General features: G+C 37.8%; 1 protein-coding gene and 1 long non-coding RNA gene across 3 annotated transcripts; both read right to left on the bottom strand.

Annotated features, from left to right (window-relative positions):
* Nucleotides 1-195: 195 nt before the first annotated feature.
* On the bottom strand, nt 196-9,218 carry LOC125253722. 2 transcript variants are annotated; one of them, XR_007181535.1, is made up of 4 exons: nt 7,446-9,218; nt 4,951-5,936; nt 1,886-2,194; nt 196-498 (listed from the first exon to the last, which is right to left on the bottom strand). It is a non-coding gene; the product is annotated as an uncharacterized LOC125253722 (long non-coding RNA). The 2 variants fall into 2 exon arrangements; XR_007181533.1 differs by lacking the exon at nt 1,886-2,194.
* Nucleotides 9,219-10,608: 1,390 nt separating this feature from the next.
* Nucleotides 10,609-19,682, bottom strand: si:dkeyp-34c12.1 (uncharacterized protein LOC570187 homolog). The gene is made up of 8 exons (XM_048167748.1): nt 19,295-19,682; nt 14,036-14,144; nt 13,758-13,879; nt 12,756-12,854; nt 12,452-12,648; nt 12,041-12,104; nt 11,891-11,953; nt 10,609-11,262 (listed from the first exon to the last, which is right to left on the bottom strand). The coding sequence occupies exons 1-8, from the start codon at nt 19,529-19,531 to the stop codon at nt 10,969-10,971; spliced, it is 1,185 nt and encodes a 394-aa protein (XP_048023705.1). The 5' UTR covers nt 19,532-19,682; the 3' UTR covers nt 10,609-10,968.
* Nucleotides 19,683-20,460: the final 778 nt, after the last annotated feature.

The raw sequence follows: 20,460 nt of genomic DNA, 5'->3' as shown, positions 1-20,460 counted from the left end.
CTGAGTCCAATACTGGCCATGTTTCAAGAACATATTTGTTTGGTCAAATATTCCTCAGGTTCAGTACAGGGATAAAGTGAAACCCATCCAACCAAGTAATGAAGCTGGCAAAACTCTGGAGCAATTGGTGAATCCTATGTTTCCCATAATTCCTTGCACCAGAATGTGCAAGGTAAACCGTATTTATCCTGAAAATTACTGTTGATGTATTTGTTTATTTAGTTGTTGTATTTGAGTTATTTACACATTAAGGCCTTGTTCCTTGTACATTACTACAGTGCTGCTTCAAATCAACAAACAAACAAATCCCAATTTAATTCCTGGGAAACTTACATACTGATAGAATGTATAGTTTGAATGCACTTTAAATGGCTTTGGATGAAATTAAGATCAGTTAACTCTTTTTACACTGTTTAATGCTTTTTTTCCTCCAGTCAAAGACCATCTGCAGCTTGAAGGAGAAATCAAAAATTGTAGGTTGTAGCTTCACATCATGTACTATGGAGAGAGAAGAATAATTATTTGCATATTATATGATTTTGTAAATTAAACATTTTGTATTTATATATATTTTTATATTTGTAAAAGTTATGCAATACACATACGGATACACCTATACACATGCAGTGGCCCCCAAAAGGTAATTGAACATTTAAGTAACACTTATATTCAAAAATAAAAAAATGTAAATAAATATATTAAAGGTCCCGTTTTTCATGGTTTTTTGAAGCTTTGTGTTTATAGTGTGCAATATAACGTGTTCATGTTTCGCATGTAAAAAAACACAGTATTTTTCACATAATTTACTTATCTGTATACTGCTGTTTCCACTGTCATAAAAACGGGCTGATGACTTCCTTGTTCTATGAAGTCCCTCCTTCAGAAATACGTAACGAGTTCTGATTGTGCCAGCGGTTTCTGTGTTGACATTCGACAGCAGCTTAGCGAACCTTGCCCGGAAAGGTCACGCCTCTTACCATAACGTTTAGATGCACGCACTCAGTGTTATTGTAAACATGTCTTTAATTTTACCCTATCAATTTGAGCCGGAATCAGACCCGGTGATTGGACTGCGGGATGAAAATAACAGCGTTTCGGTGACATGGCGACAAACACACTCTACAAACGCAACTCTTGTGTATTCCTGTGGGCGGAGGTTAGTCAAAAAACTGTTTTAGTGACGTCATTAAAGAAGGAAGTAGAGGGATGTAGTCCAAACTGGCCGTTCAATGTAGGCGGCTTCTGTTAAATAAAATATCTCGCTTGGCATTGAACTTTGAGCTTTAAAATTTTACAGATTTTATTTATACTCTAACAACAACATTACACACTAACTAAAGTTTGAAACATGGGATCACGAAGAACGGGACCTTTAAAATGTGACCCTGGACCACAAAACCAGTCATAAGTTGTCCAAAAGAAGTCCTTAGCAATGCATATGCACTCCCAAAAATAAATTTTTGATATATTTACAGTAGGAAATTTGCAAAATATCTTCATGGAACATTATTTTTGGCATAAAAGACAAATCTATAATTTTGACCCATACAATGTATTGTTGGCTATTGCTACAAATATACCTGTGCGACTTATGACTGGTTTTGTGGTCCAGGGTCACAAATAATATTGTAAGTATAGTTGTAGAAGTTATATATTATGTAATTTTATTTATAAAACTAAGCAGTGCAATACTGATAAAAGAACCAACTTACACAACATATATTTCTTGTAGGAACATAAAATCCTGATGGATAAGCAGTGAACTACTTTCATGGTTGAATAATTATGGAGAGCTTTATTTTATAACAGTAAACCCCAGACCGACCCTCAAGACCTGTCATGAACCCCAGGCTGCCCTAAACGCATGCAAAGACCAGGAATTCACCTTTTAACCAGGCCTGTCCCAATGTTCCACTGATGAAATCAGAGAGCGAATAGCAGATGGCTGCATTCGTGAAAGAAAAGAGAAAGAAATCTTTCCATCTCAACCATGAGATCACCACACATCTGAGTTTGCTGGACACCTTGCAGTGTCTATGATTTAATACCAGTCTGTGTTCCCTCTGTCCTGTCTATAAAGGCCTTTGATAGGTCTGGACACAGGAAACAGCTTGTTGGTACAGCTGGGCAGCTTTTCGTTCAAATATTTAGGCATCCTATCTTGTCCATCATGTGAAGACTGTCCAATGTCTGTCTGTAAGAGGCAGAAAATAAAGTCTAACTTCACATTCTAAACTCTTAAAGGGTTAGTTCACCCAAAAACAAAAATTCTGTCATTTATTACTCACCCTCATGGCTTTCCACACCCGTAAGACGTAAGACATTAATCTACGGAACACAAATTAAGATATTTTTGTTGAAATCCGATGGCTCCGTGAGGCCTCCATAGCCAGCAATGAAATTTCCTCTGTCAAGATCCATAAAGGTACTAAAAACATATTTAAATCAGTTCATGTGAGTACAGTGGTTCAATATTAATATTATAAAGCGACGATTATATTTTTGGTGCGCCAAAAAAACAAAATAATGACTTATTTAGTGATGACCGATTTCAAAACACTGCTTCAGGAAACCGCCAAACTGCTGAATTCATGTGACTTTGGCGCTCCGAACAGCTGATTCGATATGCTGGTTCATAATGCTCCAAATCTTCCTGAAGCAGTGTTTTGAAATCGGCCATCACTATATAAGTCCTTAATTTGTTTTTTTTGGCGCACCAAAAATATTCTTGTTACTTTATAATATTAATATTGAACTACTGTGCATGAACTGATTTAAATATGCTTTTAGTACATTAATGGATCTTGAGAGAGCAAATGTCATTGCTGGCTATGGAGGCCTCACTGAGCCATCGGATTTCAACAAAAATATCTTAATTTGTGTTCCGAAGATTAATGAAGGTCTTACGGGTGTGGAACGGCATGAGGGTGAGTTATAAATGACAGAATTTTCATTCTGTCATCAATTACTCACCCTCATGTCATTCCAAACCTGAATGGCTTTGTTTTCCATTGAAAACAAAGGGATATATTTAATAGAAAGTTCACACTGCTCTTTTCCTTGCAATGAAAGTGAATGGTGAGCTTTTCTGCCATGCTCCAAAAATGACAAAAAGCACAAAGAAAAAACTTCTGAAGCCATATGATAGGTTTACATGAAGAAAAGACTGAACTTTAAGTTGTATATTATGTAATCAATTTAATAAAAAGACCATATTGTCTTGAACTTTTTTTTTTTCTTTTTTTTTTTGCATGGGGAGGGGTTATGTTATTGTTCTTTTTATTTAAAGGAATTAAATAATTAAAGGATTAAAAGGGATTAAAGGGAATAAAGAAAAAGAAATAAGTGGTAAAAGTTCCAGGTCTGTTATGAAGTAAACAATTTAAACTATTTACAAATAATATTTTATTTATTTTGACTCTTCACATACAATTATGAATTACATGAATCACGTAAATAATAGCATATGTTCAATTCAAAACGGGGAAATTTAGTCTTGGTCGGTATTACTATAGAGCAAGAGAAGCAGTGCAGTCGCAGGAGTCACATGACGAGAGTGAGGCGCTTTGATTGACAGGAAGACGGCGGAGGCAAAAGCGCAAGAAAACTTTCTTTAATAAAAGATGCTGTTTTAATATCAGTGAATTTGTCTTTGTTTCACTGTTGTTGTGTTGTCATTAGAAAATCATAATGAACCACAAACTAAGCATTTATTTTAAAGTAAGGGGAAAATCAAAAGATCTTTTATTTATTTGTGTTAAAACGCAGGTATACCATGTCATCAGTCTTATTTGTTTTGTTAAAGGTCCCGTTCTTCGTGATCCCATGTTTCAAACTTTAGTTAGTGTGTAATGTTGTTGTTAGAGTATAAATAAAATCTGTAAAATTTTAAAGGTCAAAGTTCAATGCCAGCGACATATTTTATTTAACAGAAGTCGCCTACATCGAACGGCCAGTTTGGACTACATCCCTCTACTTCCTTCTTTAATGACGTCACTAAAAGTTTTTTGACTAACCTCCACCCACAGGAATACACAAAAAATGGGGGCGTGGTCTTGTTGCGCTCCCACGGAGAAGAGCAAGAGTTGCGTTTGTAGAGTGTGTTTGTCGCCATGTCGTCGAAACACTGTTATTTTCATCCCGCAGTCCAATCACCTTTGTTTGGCCTTCCCAGGGACGCTGTACTTAGAGATCAATGGTTACAATTTATGTTTAACTCGGTTCCCGAAAATTATAATCTACATGTAAAACTATGTGCAGCACACGTTATGGTAAGAGGCGTGACCTTTCCGGGCAAGGTGCGCTCAGAGCCATCTCTATGGCTCTGGGTGCGCTAAGCTGCTGTCGAATCACAACACAGGAACCGCTGGCACAATCAGAACTCGTTACGTATTTCTGAAGGAGGGACTTCATAGAACAAGGAAGTCATCAGCCCGTTTTTATGACAGTGGAAACAGTGGTATACAGATAAGTAAATTATGTGAAAAATACTTTTTAGTTTTTTTTACACACGAAACATGAACACATCTTATATTGCACACTATAAACACAATCAAAGCTTCAAAAAACCACGAAAAATGGGACCTTTAATAAAGGTTCAATGTAGAAGTTTAATATAAGCAATATAATATACGTTTTCATTAAAAATAATAATGAACCACAAACTAAGCATTCGTGTCACAAGCTAAGCTTGGGTGACAGATAAGAAATTACATGGACTTGACACATGCACACATCACTACCTGATTATGACATCATTTACCATCTTATAAATCAGTGTAATTGTTTTGCCCATTTCAAATGAGTCTGACACTTTTTGTTTGCTCCAACATTTTGCTTGGTGACAGTTCAATTTAAAGTAAGGGGAAACTCCAAAGACCTTTCATTTATTTGCATTACAAAGTGGGTATCAGCCACAATGTCAAATCAAGAAATATATAATTGTCTTACCTTACTGCCAGCCTGCATGTAGAACTTCGAAATGTGACCTTTCTCTCCGGGCTGACGCTGATGAGAGCATCAATGTCCAAACTGTCCAATATATGTCCATGAACATGCCTAACAGCAAGGTGGGTCAGTCTTTTTTGTGTCATGCTTGTGCGTAATCAGATGGCGGAGAGCGGGAAATGTCCTCTCTGATGAAGCAGCTGAGATGGGGAGACTTGGTCTGATCCAGTTTTCAACTTCTTTGAAAAGAGCCCTTGTTTGTGGATGGAGTTTAGACATGGATGTTGCGATGTCTTTTACTGTCTTGGGACAATCACTGCAGAAGTCTCCCATCATTTTCAGCTGGATCTCCAGTCGGGCTTTGTCAAAGTATCCACCGTTATTCAAGTACTCACCGCTGTTATCCACCACTGCATCATCCCGAAGGGCATCTATGCACCTTCCATTTCGGGACACTCAAGGGTGCCCAGTGCGCTGGCTTTGGTATACTGCAAACTCTTGGCCACCAACTCACATGGCTCAAATACTGCTTCACAACAAAGGAGGCCATAGTAATTTTTAGCTTTTATTGCTTGCTTGAGCAGGCCTCCAATCTTAGCTCTGGTCTGGTCCTCTCACACTTCTGTCATCCTTAACCTGCTCCAGTGCTTTGATGATTTCTGTGTATACACTACACACATATTTGATAGCTATTGTTTGTACCAGTAAGGTAACTATCTCATCACAGCCAAACATGGAGGACTCATGGAGCTCCATGCATTTTGCTGATTAACGGATTACCACAGCTACGCCCTAAAAAAAAGTTAACTGAATCTGCCATTAGACCCACCTCACGTGCAGCCTCCTAAAATACTAGATCAAGTGAATGGTTGGCACAGTGGATGAAGAGGGACTCCAGGCATATTTTTTAGCCACATATGAACACTGAAAACATGTTAGAAGCTCTATCGAAACAACATCCATGGAGATGCTGAATTGGGATGTTCAGCCTGAGAAATACAACGGGTAAAGTAAGTATTGAATACGTTAAAAAATAATTATTATACAAAGTTCCAATGCAGCAATTCACATAAAATGTTGACCAGATGTTGGTATTAGCTCAAGAAATCAATACAAATAAGGAAATCATAATACTACAATCCATAAAAAAGTTATGTGTAATAAAGTGAAATGACACAGGGAAAAAAGTATTGAACACACTAAGAAAAAGCAGTACACTAAGGCAAGGCAAGTCAAGAAAGCAACAGATTTCACTAAATACTTCCACCTCCTACCTGTGGAAATTAGAATCAGTTGGGTTAGTGCATGTTGTTAGGTTAGAAAAAGGCTTTCCCAGCTCTGAATGCAAGTATTGGACATCTCATGATGGGTAGAGGCCAAGAGCTCTCCCAAGACTTTCACAACAAGATTTTTGCCATACATAACAATGTTACTGGTTACAGAAGAAATTTTCCAACTCCTAAATGTTCCTGTTAGCACCACTGGGACAATTTTCCACAACTGAAAGGAACATCATTCCACCATCAACTGGCCATGCAAAGGAGTCCTCGCAAGATTTCTGATCAGGGAGTCAGAAGGTTAGTCAGAAGAGTACCACAAGAACCAAGGACCACTCAGAAAGAGGTCCAGAAAGACTTGGAGGCAGCAGGTACAGTTTTCACAGAGAAAACAATAGGAAATGCACTCCACCGCCACAGCCTCCATGCACGCTCAGCACTGAAAGCTCCATTATTATAGAAAAGGCAAGTTGAAGCTCAATTGAAGCTTTCTACACAACATTTGGAAAGGTCTGAACTACTGGGAGAATTTAGTGTGGTCAGATGAGACAAAAATCAAACTTGTGGCAACAATACCACATGCCATGTTTGGAGGAGAAATGGCTTTGCATATGACCTTAAAAATACCATACCAACAGTGATGTTTTCAAGGTGGAAGCATCATGGTATGGGGCTGTTTCTCTTCTCATGGTACTGGCAGAATAAATATTAGAAGGGAAGAAGAATGAAGCAATGTACTGGGAATTCTTGAGATGAATTTGTTGCCATCCACCAGGATGAAGATGAGACTTTGGTGGACCTTCCACCAGGACAACAATCCAAAACACACTGCAAAGGAGATTTTGAATTGGTTCCAAAAGAAGAAAATAAAGTTGTTGGAATATCCCAGTAAATCACCAGACCTAGACCCAATAGAGCATTTGTGGAAGGAACTGAAGATCAAAATTCACATTTTTGGTCATACAGGATGCGCCTTGAAGCTGTCATTGCAAAAAAAACAACTATTTCACCAACTATTAAATACAATTTCAGTTAGTGTGTTCAATGCTTTTTTCCTGAGTCATTTCCATAAATTATTATTTCTCTGTCTGTGTAGATTTCTTAAGTTAATATCGCTGTCTGTTCAAAATTTGATGTGTACTGCTGCATTGGAACCATGTTTAATAAAAAAAAATAAATAAATAAATAAAAAAAGTTGATGCATTCAAATACTTATTTTACCTGCTGTACATCTTTGATGCACCTGAACACGGTCTCTCCACTGCTGTCGGGGGCCCTGTAAAATCCAAGGAGTTCAGAGTGAATCTCCAATTTCTCATCCACATACTGCAGTGTCAATGAGAACTGCTCTATTGTACTGGAGTCGGTGGTAACATCAGCTGTGAGTCCATAGTACAAACTAATTTTGGCACGGGATACAATCTTACATTGAATAGTACAGACATACTGTTGAATGTCTTCATTCTGGATTGTGTCCGAGAGCCAGTAATCTCTCCTCTCAATCCACTGTCTCTCTCTTGGGAGGTTGTGTGTACGTTCAAGCATCAGTTCATACAAAATGTCATCACGGGTGCTGTCACCCCGAAAAGCCACCCCCTTCTTTCCCAGGAAGGACACTGACCTGAACATTAGCTCCAAAACATGCCTTGCTGTTTGATCACCTTCCTCAATGTAATGCAGCCACATAATTTGTTGAACCAGTTTGCAGTGAATAACGACAAAAATTCTCTTTTCCAAACTGCCTTCCAGGAAAACTGAAGCTGGCTGGTTGGTGTGGAGTGATTGCCTTGACCAAAACCACGTTAGCATTTTGTCCTGGTACTGTCGTGACGTAAGCTTGAATTGGTCACTTTGGAGCTGCTGCAATTGATCCGCCAACTCGAGGCTTGTTCTCCTCAGTGTCTATGGTGGTTACGGCCTCAAATGACATTGAGGAGATTGATTGAATGCCCTTATATTTACGTGTTATAAAATTGGTTAGCAAAGCTGGTGAGATACAAATTTGTCTTTTCTCTGAAACGGTGAAGAATAGTCTGAATCAATTTAGTGTCTGGAAGTCATTAGCATTGAGAAAGTCGAGATACAAACTTGTCTTTTCTCTGAAATGCTGAAGAACAGTCTGAATCTGTTTAGTGTCTGGAAGGCATTAGTGTTGAGAAAACTTAAACAAAATTTCCAAAATCAACTGTTTTGAAAGTGTACCTGGCTTCAACACCGATTTTAACTGATCCAGCAGAAATCTGTTGATGTAAGCCCTGTGGAAGTTGTTCCCTGCCGTATGATATGTTAACCACATTTGGACTCTCTCATGGTCTCTCATCCATCGTTTCCAAGCCAACAATAACGGGTGACTCTGTTTGAGTCAGCAAAGCGTTAATGTGTTTCCTCTACAGTCCTTCCATGTTCCAACCATTTATGTGTGTGTAAAATTCCAGTCTGAACATTATAATGAGGTAAAAATCACCACAAAATAATCAGCGTTATATTATCTCCAACAAAATTCAAACAAAACTAGTCCGAGTCATTCACACTAAAGAATAACTATAAAGTTTTAACAAACATTCTAATTCTATGAGAATATGGAGGTCCACACCACAACTATAACGATAACAAAACAGAGGAACAATATCACTGGAATAACTTTCAGAAAGATATTTCCAGCTGATGAATGATAAAAACATTGGCAGCCATTTAGCATTTAAAGTGGCAGACAACAAAACTGCAGCACACTTATAATAAACAGAACATTATTGTCCATTGACGTGAACACTAATAGTTATCATTCTAGGTGTGAATTCTTAAGTGTGACTTATGTGTAGTAGTACAAAGCTAACAGTCAAACCAGATGAAAACACGCTAAGGACTTTGTATGTAAGTAAAATTAGCATTGCGCTAACAACCACCCAGAACATCTTATCAATCGAATACAGTAGCAATGATTTGATATCGATTAATTGGGGCCTATCAGGTACAACACATGGCAAAAAAAATCTCTCAACTAATGCTGTTAACTATACAGGGAACCCCAGTTGGTACATGACTAAAATGTTAAAGGTTAAAATCAACTGATTTGCATGCTACTTACATTTAAATTACACATAGGGAAGTATATATATATATATATATATATATATATATATATATATATAATAACAACATCTTTAATGACAAATATGTTTCTACTGATTTTTTTAAACATTTTAATCTGGCTGTCATAATATGGTGGATTTATTCAAACATACATTATATATTAAAGATCAGGTTAAGTAGAAATACAATGAATACGCAATATAGTGCATGTATTTATCAAAACGCTCCTCTCTAAGTTTATTTTTCTAGCTGACTAACGGATTTATGGTTATTGAGAGGCTTTTCTGAGGTAAATGTAATATGGCATATTGTTTACAAGCTGTTTTATTGACCTCTTTTCGTGGTTGTTCATGTTTATTTCATGCTGTAACTAGCAATACATCATGGAAGAGATGAGTTCACGACTGTGTGCTTTGCACTGCCACTTCACTTGAACTGAAGGCGCTATATTAAGGTGCCACATTAAAGAGCCCAAAACAGTATTTGTTTGAATTTCATAATAAAATTGATAGAATTTGAAAGCTGAGAAGTGGTTTCATATCAGAAGTAACAAAGCACAAAACGTATTGTGATTTACTGGATGGGAGGCATCATATGTTCAGGTCGATGAGTTGCACATCATCAAATGAAAACAGCATATAAAGATCTATTTTTGGGATTTGAGAAACAATATCGGTTCTTCAAAATGTGATTCAATTAACATCGAAAAATCTATATTTTTAACCCAACCCTACTGGCAACCACCCAAAACGCACTAGAAAGCAGTCAAAACATGCCAACAACCAACCACTAAGAAACACACTAGCAATCATCTAGCAAGGTGGTTCAAGCAACCAAAAAGCAGTGAGCTAACCACCACACTGTTATTAATCACATAGCAATGCAATGAAAACCACAGAACCCCTTAACAATACTCTTAAAAACCACCCAGAACACTCTAGCAAAAGCTTAGAAACCACCCAAAACACCATAGGAAAATAGCAACATGCTAACAACCAACAAAAACACTTTAGAAATTGCATAACAATGTCCTCACAACCACATGCTTGTAGTATGTGGTATTGAGTTTTTGCAAAGGAAAGAACCACAAAGAAATTAGTTAACTGATGTTAACACGCCAGATCTTATTTAGGCTGGAAAAGTATTTGTCTAAGGTCTACATAGCTAAACAGTTTGTAGGTAAAATCAGGCCATCTGCTGGAAAATCCAGTTCAAGCATCTATGTTTCAAAACCCACCTTGACCAGTCTGAATTTCTCAGATATTCTGAAGAAGCCAGGGCTTTCTACAACACATAACCCAGACAGCTGAAAAAACATTTATTCATCTTCAAAGAAAAAAACACTCTTAACATGTAGAGAAAGGAACAAAAAAAAAACACATTAATGTTCAGGACATCTTAATGTAGTTGTAACTGTAAGGTAAATTCTAAAGTGTATCAGATTCTTGAATAACCACCAACGAGTGTCCATAAACACTAAACTCCAAATATCCACTAGAGGGCACCACACTATTCCCTCTAGGTCTAAAAGTCTAAACTAAGTCATTGCTAAGTAAAACAAGTTTTCAGACAGAAGTTTGTCATAAATTAGAGAAAGAACATTTGAAGAAGACTTCCTGAGGTGAACTTCACTCAGTGTTTCTGAACAGATTCTTCACTTCTCTTTCTTAGCAGCAATTCTTTTAGAGCGACGAAGGCCACCAACATCAGCCTCCGGGGCCTTTGGGCCAGTGGTGGCTTTGGAGGGTTTTGAGGCAGTCTGGGCTTTTAGGGTGGCAGGAGGTTTTGAGGGTTTTGGAGCAGGAGGTTTTGGAGCAGAAGGAGCAGCAAGAGGTTTCGAGGGTTTGGTGGCTGCAGAGGTTTTCAGGGGTTTAGGGGCAGAAGGAGCAGCGGAGGGTTTAGGGCTTCTGTGGACTTTTTGCCGTGGTTTAGCTGACTGCCTTGTCTCCTAAGGGAGTCAAAAGTATGTCATTGACTATAAATTTGTAGATAAAGATTAAAGGTCCGGTCACACCAAGAACGATAACTACATTAGCTTCCACACCAATCGACGATAACTTTTATTATAAGCGTTAGGGCTGTGATCAGCACTTCGGCTCTTTGTATTAAACTATGCATAAATACTTGATGCTGTTTTGTTCATAATTGTCTTTTACGAAATTATATTTGATTATAACATTCATAATATTATATTAATATAATTTTTTTTACAATTTAATGCGGTGCTTTAATATTTTGCTCATTGCACTCTCTTGGGGCCCCCCAATGAAATTTAAATATTACATATATACTCGAATATTAGTAATATTTAAGTATAAAATTCAAATTCAAAATTCAAAATTCAGCCATTTAGTCAGCCCTAATAAGCATGCTGCAGTTTTGTTGTCTGCAGCTTTAAATCATCTGATTGGCTGCGAAAGTTTTTATTGTTCATCAGCTGGGAAAAATAACAAAGGTATTTCAGTTATTATCCTTGGTGTGAATGACCCTTAAGTCTTATTTTGTTTGAATGTCTGCAAATAGCTAAAAGTATCAGCTAGGAAATAGCAAACAGTGGTCAAAAGTGATCCACTAACCTCTTTACTGGACATCTTGGATTCCAGTGCAGATATTTCTGCTGTCAGCGAATGTACATTTACCTTTGCGCAAAAAAAGGATTGTCTTTAGCGCAACACATTAAACTCATACTAATTTCATATAATGAGGATGCTATTTCTAGCAATCACCTTGATTTGGTTTATGTTCCCTTTACAGCTGTCAATGTCCTTTGTGATTTGCTCCTCCTTTTCTCTACAAACAAAATAAATGTAAATCTAAAACGCTGCTAATCTGCATTAGCTTGTTGAGGAGAGGTGTAGAATTGCTAAATTAGCAATTGAGCTAACAGTCTTCTGGTGCACAATAAAACCAGCAAAAACATTCCATAGACATATTGAAGTCGGTGCACAAGACAAGGCGGCTTTGGGGTGGGCAACCAATCAAAACACTCAAGCAAGCACATAGCAATGTGCTTAAAACAATCCAAAACATGTTAGCAACCCCATGGCAATATCCTAGCACCATGCTAGCGAGTTCTGCATAGGTAAGTACCATCAGAAAGTGTCAAAACCATTGTGTACAAGTTGCTGGGTTAATACCTCATGACTTGTGCTTTTTCCATCTCTGTCTTGAGTTTGCTGACCTCTGTCTTCTCCTCAGCAGTAGTGCAGCACACATCAGCAACCTTCAATTTAGAAATACGAGCTTTAAAATCAAGCCCTTCCAGCTGACTAAAGCTGTGGGACCTCAGAAGTATTTCCATGGAAATTTGCTGTATACGTTCGCATGATGACACCTGAAACACCAAAGCCACAAGTATTGAGATCAGACAGGTGTTTCACAGGCATCGCATTGTAAAAATGGCATGTTTGAAGAGAAAAATGCATCACAAATGTGTCAGACCTTAGAGAGCTCTGTTTTTATTTTGTCACGTTTAGCAAGGGCCATGTCCCGCATTTGCCTCGTGTTCTTCAGAGACTTCTGCACATCGCTTAACTCTTGCTGTAAACAATATTGTCATGAAAATTCAATTCAATTCTCAAGATAAAAAAAAAAAGAAAATCTTACGATGATAATATTCAGATAATCTACAACGATGTTTTAGTGCCACGTAAAAAATAAAATAAATCTAAGATTACGAGAATTAAGTCATAGCAATGTGAGATTAAACTCGTAATATTTTGAGAATAAAGTCAAAATTACGAGATTAAATTCATAGTATTACAAGAATAAAGTCGTAGCGACACGGGACTCATAATATTTTGAGAATATTGCATAAATAAACTTTATTTTTATTATTTTGGGATAATTTCGAGAGGGGGGAATCACAGTAGAAACAGCGTGATTGACTTATATATTACGACTTCAGTCCCGTGTTTCAACGACTTTATTCTCGTAATTTTGACTTTATTCTCAAAATATTAGGACTTTAATCTCGAATTGCTACAACAATTAATCATAATTTTTCAATTTTTAATTTTTTTTTAATTTAAAACATGGCACTGAATGCCGTTGTAGATAATCAGTACAAGCACAAATGGGAAAAATAGAGGATGTGGCATTGGCTGTGTTCAAAATATCATAATACCATACTACATATTTATACAGTATGCATTATTCTGCACATATGCAAAATTTCTGCGTTCAAAGAATACCAGGTGACCTACTATTTTTGCACAAATGTGCATACGCACATTAATAAGTAATATATAAACTTTGATTTCTGACATAAACATTAGATTAAACATAGTAGGCTAAACAACCATATTTTCAATAGGACACCACTTGCTAAAGTTGAAATGGTTTAGCATTGCATAACATGTATTGTTTTGAAATAGTATTCAGTGTTTAGTGTATACTATGCAGTACACTAATATTCCATTTTGAAAATATGCATTCATTGACCTGCGCCTGTTGAACTTGCTTTTTCAATTTGGTTTGATAGACAAAGTCCAGGTCAGTGTCTGTCCACTGGTATCCCTGCATTCCCTGGATAAAGATTTCAGGGTCGGCATTCCCACTTGTTGCTGGATATCCATAAAAGTGAATGTTAAAGCAATAATAATATATCATAATATCATACTCAACAAGAACCAGTGCATATATGTGGTGTGATATCAATACGTAGTAACATAGATATGTGAATATGAGAGATATGTGAATATGATTTATTATGAAGTCACCTGATGCAGCTGTAGAACTAGACCTCCTGATGGACTTCCTCTCATCTTTAACTTTGGGCAGCTGGAGAACTTCATTTGATCCATTGCAAGAAATGTGTTTAGTTATTTCCTTGGAAAGAATGAATTAAGAAATGTTATCCTTAAAAATGTGAAAATTCTAAAATAATAATAAATTGCATTGTTTCATCTCAAGCTAAATTAATTAAAATTAAGTAAATTAAAGTATTTTTAATGTCAAGAAAAATCTAAAGAGAGAGAGAGGGAATAAAGCCAAAATGCTAGATTTTACTTCATACTTATCAATATTAGCAGTCTATTTTTTTTAAACTGATATTTACAATTTTCAACTAGTGCTATCTGGTGGGATTAAAAAAACGAATAACATTTGTAATGCCATGGTTTAAAGGATCACCCAAAAATGAAAAATCTGTCAACAGCCGCTTTTCCACCGTCGGGCTGAACAATTCTAAGAATGGTAAGGAACGGTTCCAGTTGTGTTTCCACTGGAGCCTGGTACGGCATGGCAAAACGAATCCATATGAATTGAGTGGTTTAGTTTAAGTCAAACGTTTGAGTGCTGCATAACCAAACCGAAAGTCTTACGGGTTTGGAACAACATGAGGGTGAGTAATTAATAACAAAATTTTTATTAATTACTCTTTTGATGAAATCAATGGCTCAGTGAGGCCTCTATTACCAGCAAGATAATAACACTTTCAGTGCCCAGAAACGTACTAAAAACATATTTAAAACAGTTCATGTGACTACAGTTTGGACATAAATGTGTGTTGGCAGTGTGTGAACACAACCATCCTATAATGATAATAATCTACCCATTGCTTTTTTTTTTTAAATACTCACAAATCATAAGCACTTTGTCAGATCAAGCCATTCACAGATTCTTGGCAAAGTGACGTAAATTTGCACAGGCCCCTCCCACGACTCTTGACCCGCCCTGAGTGAGCTGTAAACAGACAGTCCACCATTGTTTCGACGCCGCACAGGTGTATACAAGAATGTCTCCAAAGCAACTAAGGCGTTTTGTAATTGGATATAAGAATGAACATAGCAGTCATCATTTACTCTCGACGTCTGAGCCGCTGAAGACACAGTGGATTAAAGGTGCACTATGTAAGATTTTCTGTCCGCTAGAGGTCGCTAGAGGCCTATTCAAAACAAAGGCGTAGCTTGATGACGCCAAGTTTGAGTGCGGAATCTTGGGACATGTGGTCTCCACCTCAACGGACAGTGCAAAAGAATTGGGATAGGACTCGGGAAGAAGTCATATTCATGGATGCGATTATTAACGTTACTGTAGTATGAAGCAGAGCAGGACCGAGTGTTGTGGGAGTTGAACGAGGCCGCTGGAACGATTGCGCAACACACGCCTTACGAGCAGCGGAACTTTTATTATGACACAGTCGCCGGCGCCGCTTCCACTTTTCGGTCATGAGTATGAGGTAACGCAGCTCTGTTTATCATATTAGATACATTTGAGAGTGTTGAAAATGATGTTATAACGTTACTATGTGCGTTCACACTGCGGCTGCTGTGAGACACTTGTTACATACTGCAGTAAGATAGATCGATTTTAGAACATCATATTAAATGCTGTATAGCTTGTGTTGATAAATGGCATGCAATTAATTTTAAAACGTATTGTATGATGGAGAAAAATAAAATGCTGTACAAAAAATAAAGCTGCATCTGATTATGCTATGTTAGCTTCTTCACAAAATAGTGTTTTTCTCTGAGGCATGGTAAAGCATAGTACTCGCAAAAAATCAAGAAAATTAGATTTAAACAATAAGACTAAATGTGTTGAGCTATATAACAATAATTAGTTTTCTGTCTATAAATATTTCAAAACAGTTGTTCCCTTGCCTATTAAAATGTAAATATTAAAACGTCTTTGGTGTATTCATGGTTTCTACAAAATAAAACCGGAAACTGAGGGTAACACGGGTATGACGCAATTGACAGGCGACTCCTCACACATCCCGGAGCCTTGGTTAAAATTGCAATTTTTTCACGATTTACAAATAGTTGCAAATATTTGGGATATTGTAAGTACTCATGAACAAAATATATAACAGTGGCCTAGTGGTTTTTGGATATTTTACTGCAAAATGTCGAGGGCTCCAACAAGTTGCGGGTAAGGATGTGTGCGATATTGTAATTGTGCTCAGTCTGCGTGGTGGGGTTTGTAACTGGATTTAGAAGATATGTTCTGAGGGGGTAGCCGCTGTCTCCTAAAAAAATGCTCTTCCCAAAAACCCATATTTCAGCATCTTGACTCACAGCTGAATTGGCCCACACAAAGCTGTCATGTGTTCTACCAGGCCACTTTGCCACCACGTCTGCAAACATCTCCCTGTGGTCCACCACCACCTGGAGATTGATGGCCGCGAAGTCCTTACAACATATGTTTAGTTGGGGTTGGAGCGAGTTTGGAGACCACTGCTTTAAGCAAACGAAAAACGACGCCTCCATTCACTGTGCTTTAGTTAAAATTGCTGAACAGGTGTTTTGTCACTTTAATAAATTATTTTTGTCAGAAAGAATAGCGGATACCAAATACGAGGAACTTTGGTATGGTTACCATGGTGTCAATCATTGCAGTTTCGTGAGTGAGTTGTGTTCCGTACACACTAGGGATGCAACGGTACGCGTATTCGTACCGAACGGTACACGGGGCGAATTCCAATGGAAGTGATTATCCCTATCATGCCCTACTCCCTCCAAAGTGGAGACTCTGAAGTGAGCAAGGCACACGCGTGCCGTATGTAGCCGTTAGGAATGCACTTGGCAATGATAGGGATGATCACTTCCATTTGGAATTTGCCCCATGAACCATTCTGTACGAATACGAGTACCGTTGCACCCCTAGTGCATTTATATACAAAGTTCTGTCATGAAACTCTAGATGCGCAGGCTAATAGGTCCTTAACTCAACCTGCTCGTAATCACATCATTATCTATAGGACACAGATGATTGGTTCCTGCTGTATCAGTAGCCCAGGGGTAGGCAAGTTCGGTCCTAGAGAGCCGCTGTCCTGCAGAGTTTAGCTCCAACCCTGAAAAAAACCTTCAGCTGCCTATAGCCTTAGTAATCCTGAAGAGCTTGATTAGCTTGTTCAGGTGTGTTTGATTAAGGTTGAAGGAGCTAAACTCAGCAGGACAGCGGCTCTCTAGGACCAAACTTGCCTACCCCTGCAGTAGCCAATGAGCTCACATGCTCAAATACATGAGTAGCATTTGCCTTAGCAGTGCAGCGCGCTTTCAGAAACCCTCCACCTTCCCCAGCTCCACCTGTATAGATCTGCTACGGGTAATTCGTGTACGCTATGTTGTACAACAGCAGCAGCATGTCTTACTTGCTCACAGCAGCGTGTCGTGTATGTATTGGCAGCAGCAAGTCCTATACTTGCGCTGCAGCAGCAACAGCAATAATCAGCAGCAGCAATAAAACAGCAGCAGCATAGCAGATCTATTCCACCAAAACCAAACATATCAACATTGTCATACCCATTACCATGCCAAACACCCCGAGCGTTGTCATGACAGAAATGTGGTTGTCACTCCTGAAACTTTACAGGGTGTATGTGGCCTAAATGGCTCCATGGATTGTGCTGTCTTTGATTTAGCACATACTCCCCACAACAACCATTCCCTCTAAACAGACTCCTAAGCCTTTACTGCCTAATGATTTGCCAGCTGATGTACCCATGGATAATATAATTAAAAAGCTAACAACTATCAGTGTAATGACAATTTAATTGTTTGCAAGAAAACACATCAATTGGACTAATTGAACACTGGGCATATTACAACTTCAGAATTATATTTGTTTATACAACAGTTCTTTCTCGTTCTCGAATCTGATTAGCTGAGAGGCGTGCAATATTCTAATGATAACAGCACTGCTTGAAGCAAATCCACCACATTTTATTTTTTTATTTTTTTTACATTACTACACTTGTTGTACCTCGAACTGTACTTTTAAGAATTTTTTTAGGCGAGAATGTAGTTATGTAGACCTGAAACATGTGACTCATATTTAATAATAGCGCCTATTTTACTATTTGTTTTGATGCTTTCGCAGAAGCAAGCTCCAGGCCATCAGCGGCTGTTCAGCGCTCATGTACCCGCTGAGAACAGCTTAATCTCGGCCAGTCCTTTGGGTATTTGCCGCTGGCTCTTATGTAGATAGTGGTTAATAATATAACTAATTTGTGGTATATCAAAGGGCATTCTTTGGTCTTATTAATCTATCACTTGTTCCAGAGCAAAATGGGTACTGAATGCTAATAGGGATTGAATGCATTTGGGTTGAATGCTATATCAGATGCAGGTAATACACTCATTTAATCGATCTCTCTCTCATAATATCTTAATACTCCTCTCTGTATAATACAGTAAGATTCAATGAAGTGACTCAACGTTCCTTCGTTACTAGTTCTAAAGTGACGTTTTAGAATTAGTAACAGAGATTTGGGCTCAACTGTTAAACTGTCAACTTGAGATTGGCAGAAGGAAGTAGTTCTGCACAAAAGAGGGTTTTTAAAGACACTCCGTTGTTGTTGTTGTTCTTATTTACACATTTGTGCCATCAAACTGTTGTATAAAAGCAATATCACACTCGTAGCCATGCGATATGGCTATATATCAGCACGCTGTGATGGCCTATGGCTACTCATGTGATATTGCTCATATATACTGAGATGTAAAGAATCTTTCTGCACAGTGGTGACCACTAGCGGAGTGAACTGTCAACAGCGATAAGGTATAAGAGTGGTCCTGTCCAACCTTACAAACATATGACTTACAGAAGGTATACTTAACTAAGAACGTTTCAGGAAACATGTAACATTAAGGTACAGCTTAAGTATAACTTAAGAACGACGTAGCGTTAAGAAGGTTTCGGGAAACGCACCCATGCTCATTTAATCATTTATTAGGCCTAACTTACGTCAAAAAGCATATAAAATAATAACTTAAAAAATTTGTTCGTTTGGGTTATCGGACACACAAAAATTATTTGTATCCATAGGGGTTATAAAAAGAAATCAAGCCTATCAGTCCATCTCCAATATTTGCTAATGCATCAAGAAAAAAAAAAAAGGAATAGGCTAAACGAAAAGAAAATGTCTAGATTACCACGTAGTAAACGCACTCTTAACACGTTGTTAAAGTCTTTTTTACACATCTGTATTTGTAAAATAGCCTTTAAATACTTAAAAATGTTTGTTTGTTTACCTGGCCACATGGCTCATCTTTGACCACTTGTTCTAATGTTGGAGAACCATCTGGTTTGCTAGGCTGGTATGTTGTGACTCTTTCATTTTTGGATGGAGGTGTCCTCTCTAACTGTCGCCCGGCAGGTGTAATTTTTGGATGTTCTTCGATTATTGATCGCGCTAGTGAAGGCGCATCATCCGAATCCAAATTACGCACATTTTTGGTGCGTTTAATTCTGCCTCCCATCGAGCTCATATGAGCTGTTCTGTGTTTTTAGATCCTAAATTATAGCTTGGCTTAAAGACAATGCAACAGTCTTGACACTCTCAAACTCCAGCTCGGGCAGAGAGAAGCAGAGTCCATGTGCTGATCCGTGGTACTGGCATTTGGAGGCCACTAGGGGGCGATATTAAACAGCAGCACAAGCTACTTGGAGTTCTCATTGTTATCAAGCTGTTTAACTCATGACAAATGTAGTACATCTTAGCTTTTTAGCTGATTTTCGTTCGTAAATATTACTTTTCTTTTCTGTATCACATATACTAGTGTCACTGTACACAAATTGAATTTTAATCAAGGCCTCTACAGCTCAGAATGCTGCAATGAATTAAGTTAATCTGCAGGGGGCGCTGTATCGTTTCTCAGTCTATGCCTGCGTCTCAATGTGCATAATATCCATCCTAAATAGTATGTGACATAAGTAATATTCAATACTATTTAGGGTGGATAGGGTGGATAGTGTGGCACACTGGGATTCAGGGTTTGTTTCTCCGGCAAAAATCTGCGGTGACTGGCCGCATAGTTTTTTTAAAAAAAATATTATTACTTGAAGAAACATACAAAATACCAAACCTCAAAAAGACAAAGCTTTATATAATTAATTAATAATTCCAAGAAGTCAGCGACTGGCCTCATATAACCTCCAAAAGTATTGGGATATTAATGTTTACATGTCATTGCGTTAGATTTAGAATATCAACCCAAGTGGTAGAGGCTATTTATTAAAGATTAAAAACATTAAAGATATTAAACTAATAATTATTGATACTTTGCTCTCTGATGCAGTGACATTCAGTGTGACATTTAGTGTTGCTTGTTTTGTATGTCTCCTTTATTTGTCACATCTACTTCAGGTCTTGCTGTCTCTACTATGAGCTGATGGGTTGAATCAGGTGTGTTCGATG

Source organism: Megalobrama amblycephala, linkage group LG2 (genome assembly GCF_018812025.1).
Source record: "Megalobrama amblycephala isolate DHTTF-2021 linkage group LG2, ASM1881202v1, whole genome shotgun sequence".
NCBI classification, from domain to species: Eukaryota; Metazoa; Chordata; class Actinopteri; order Cypriniformes; family Xenocyprididae; genus Megalobrama; species Megalobrama amblycephala.
This window is presented reverse-complemented; position numbering and strand designations above follow the sequence as displayed.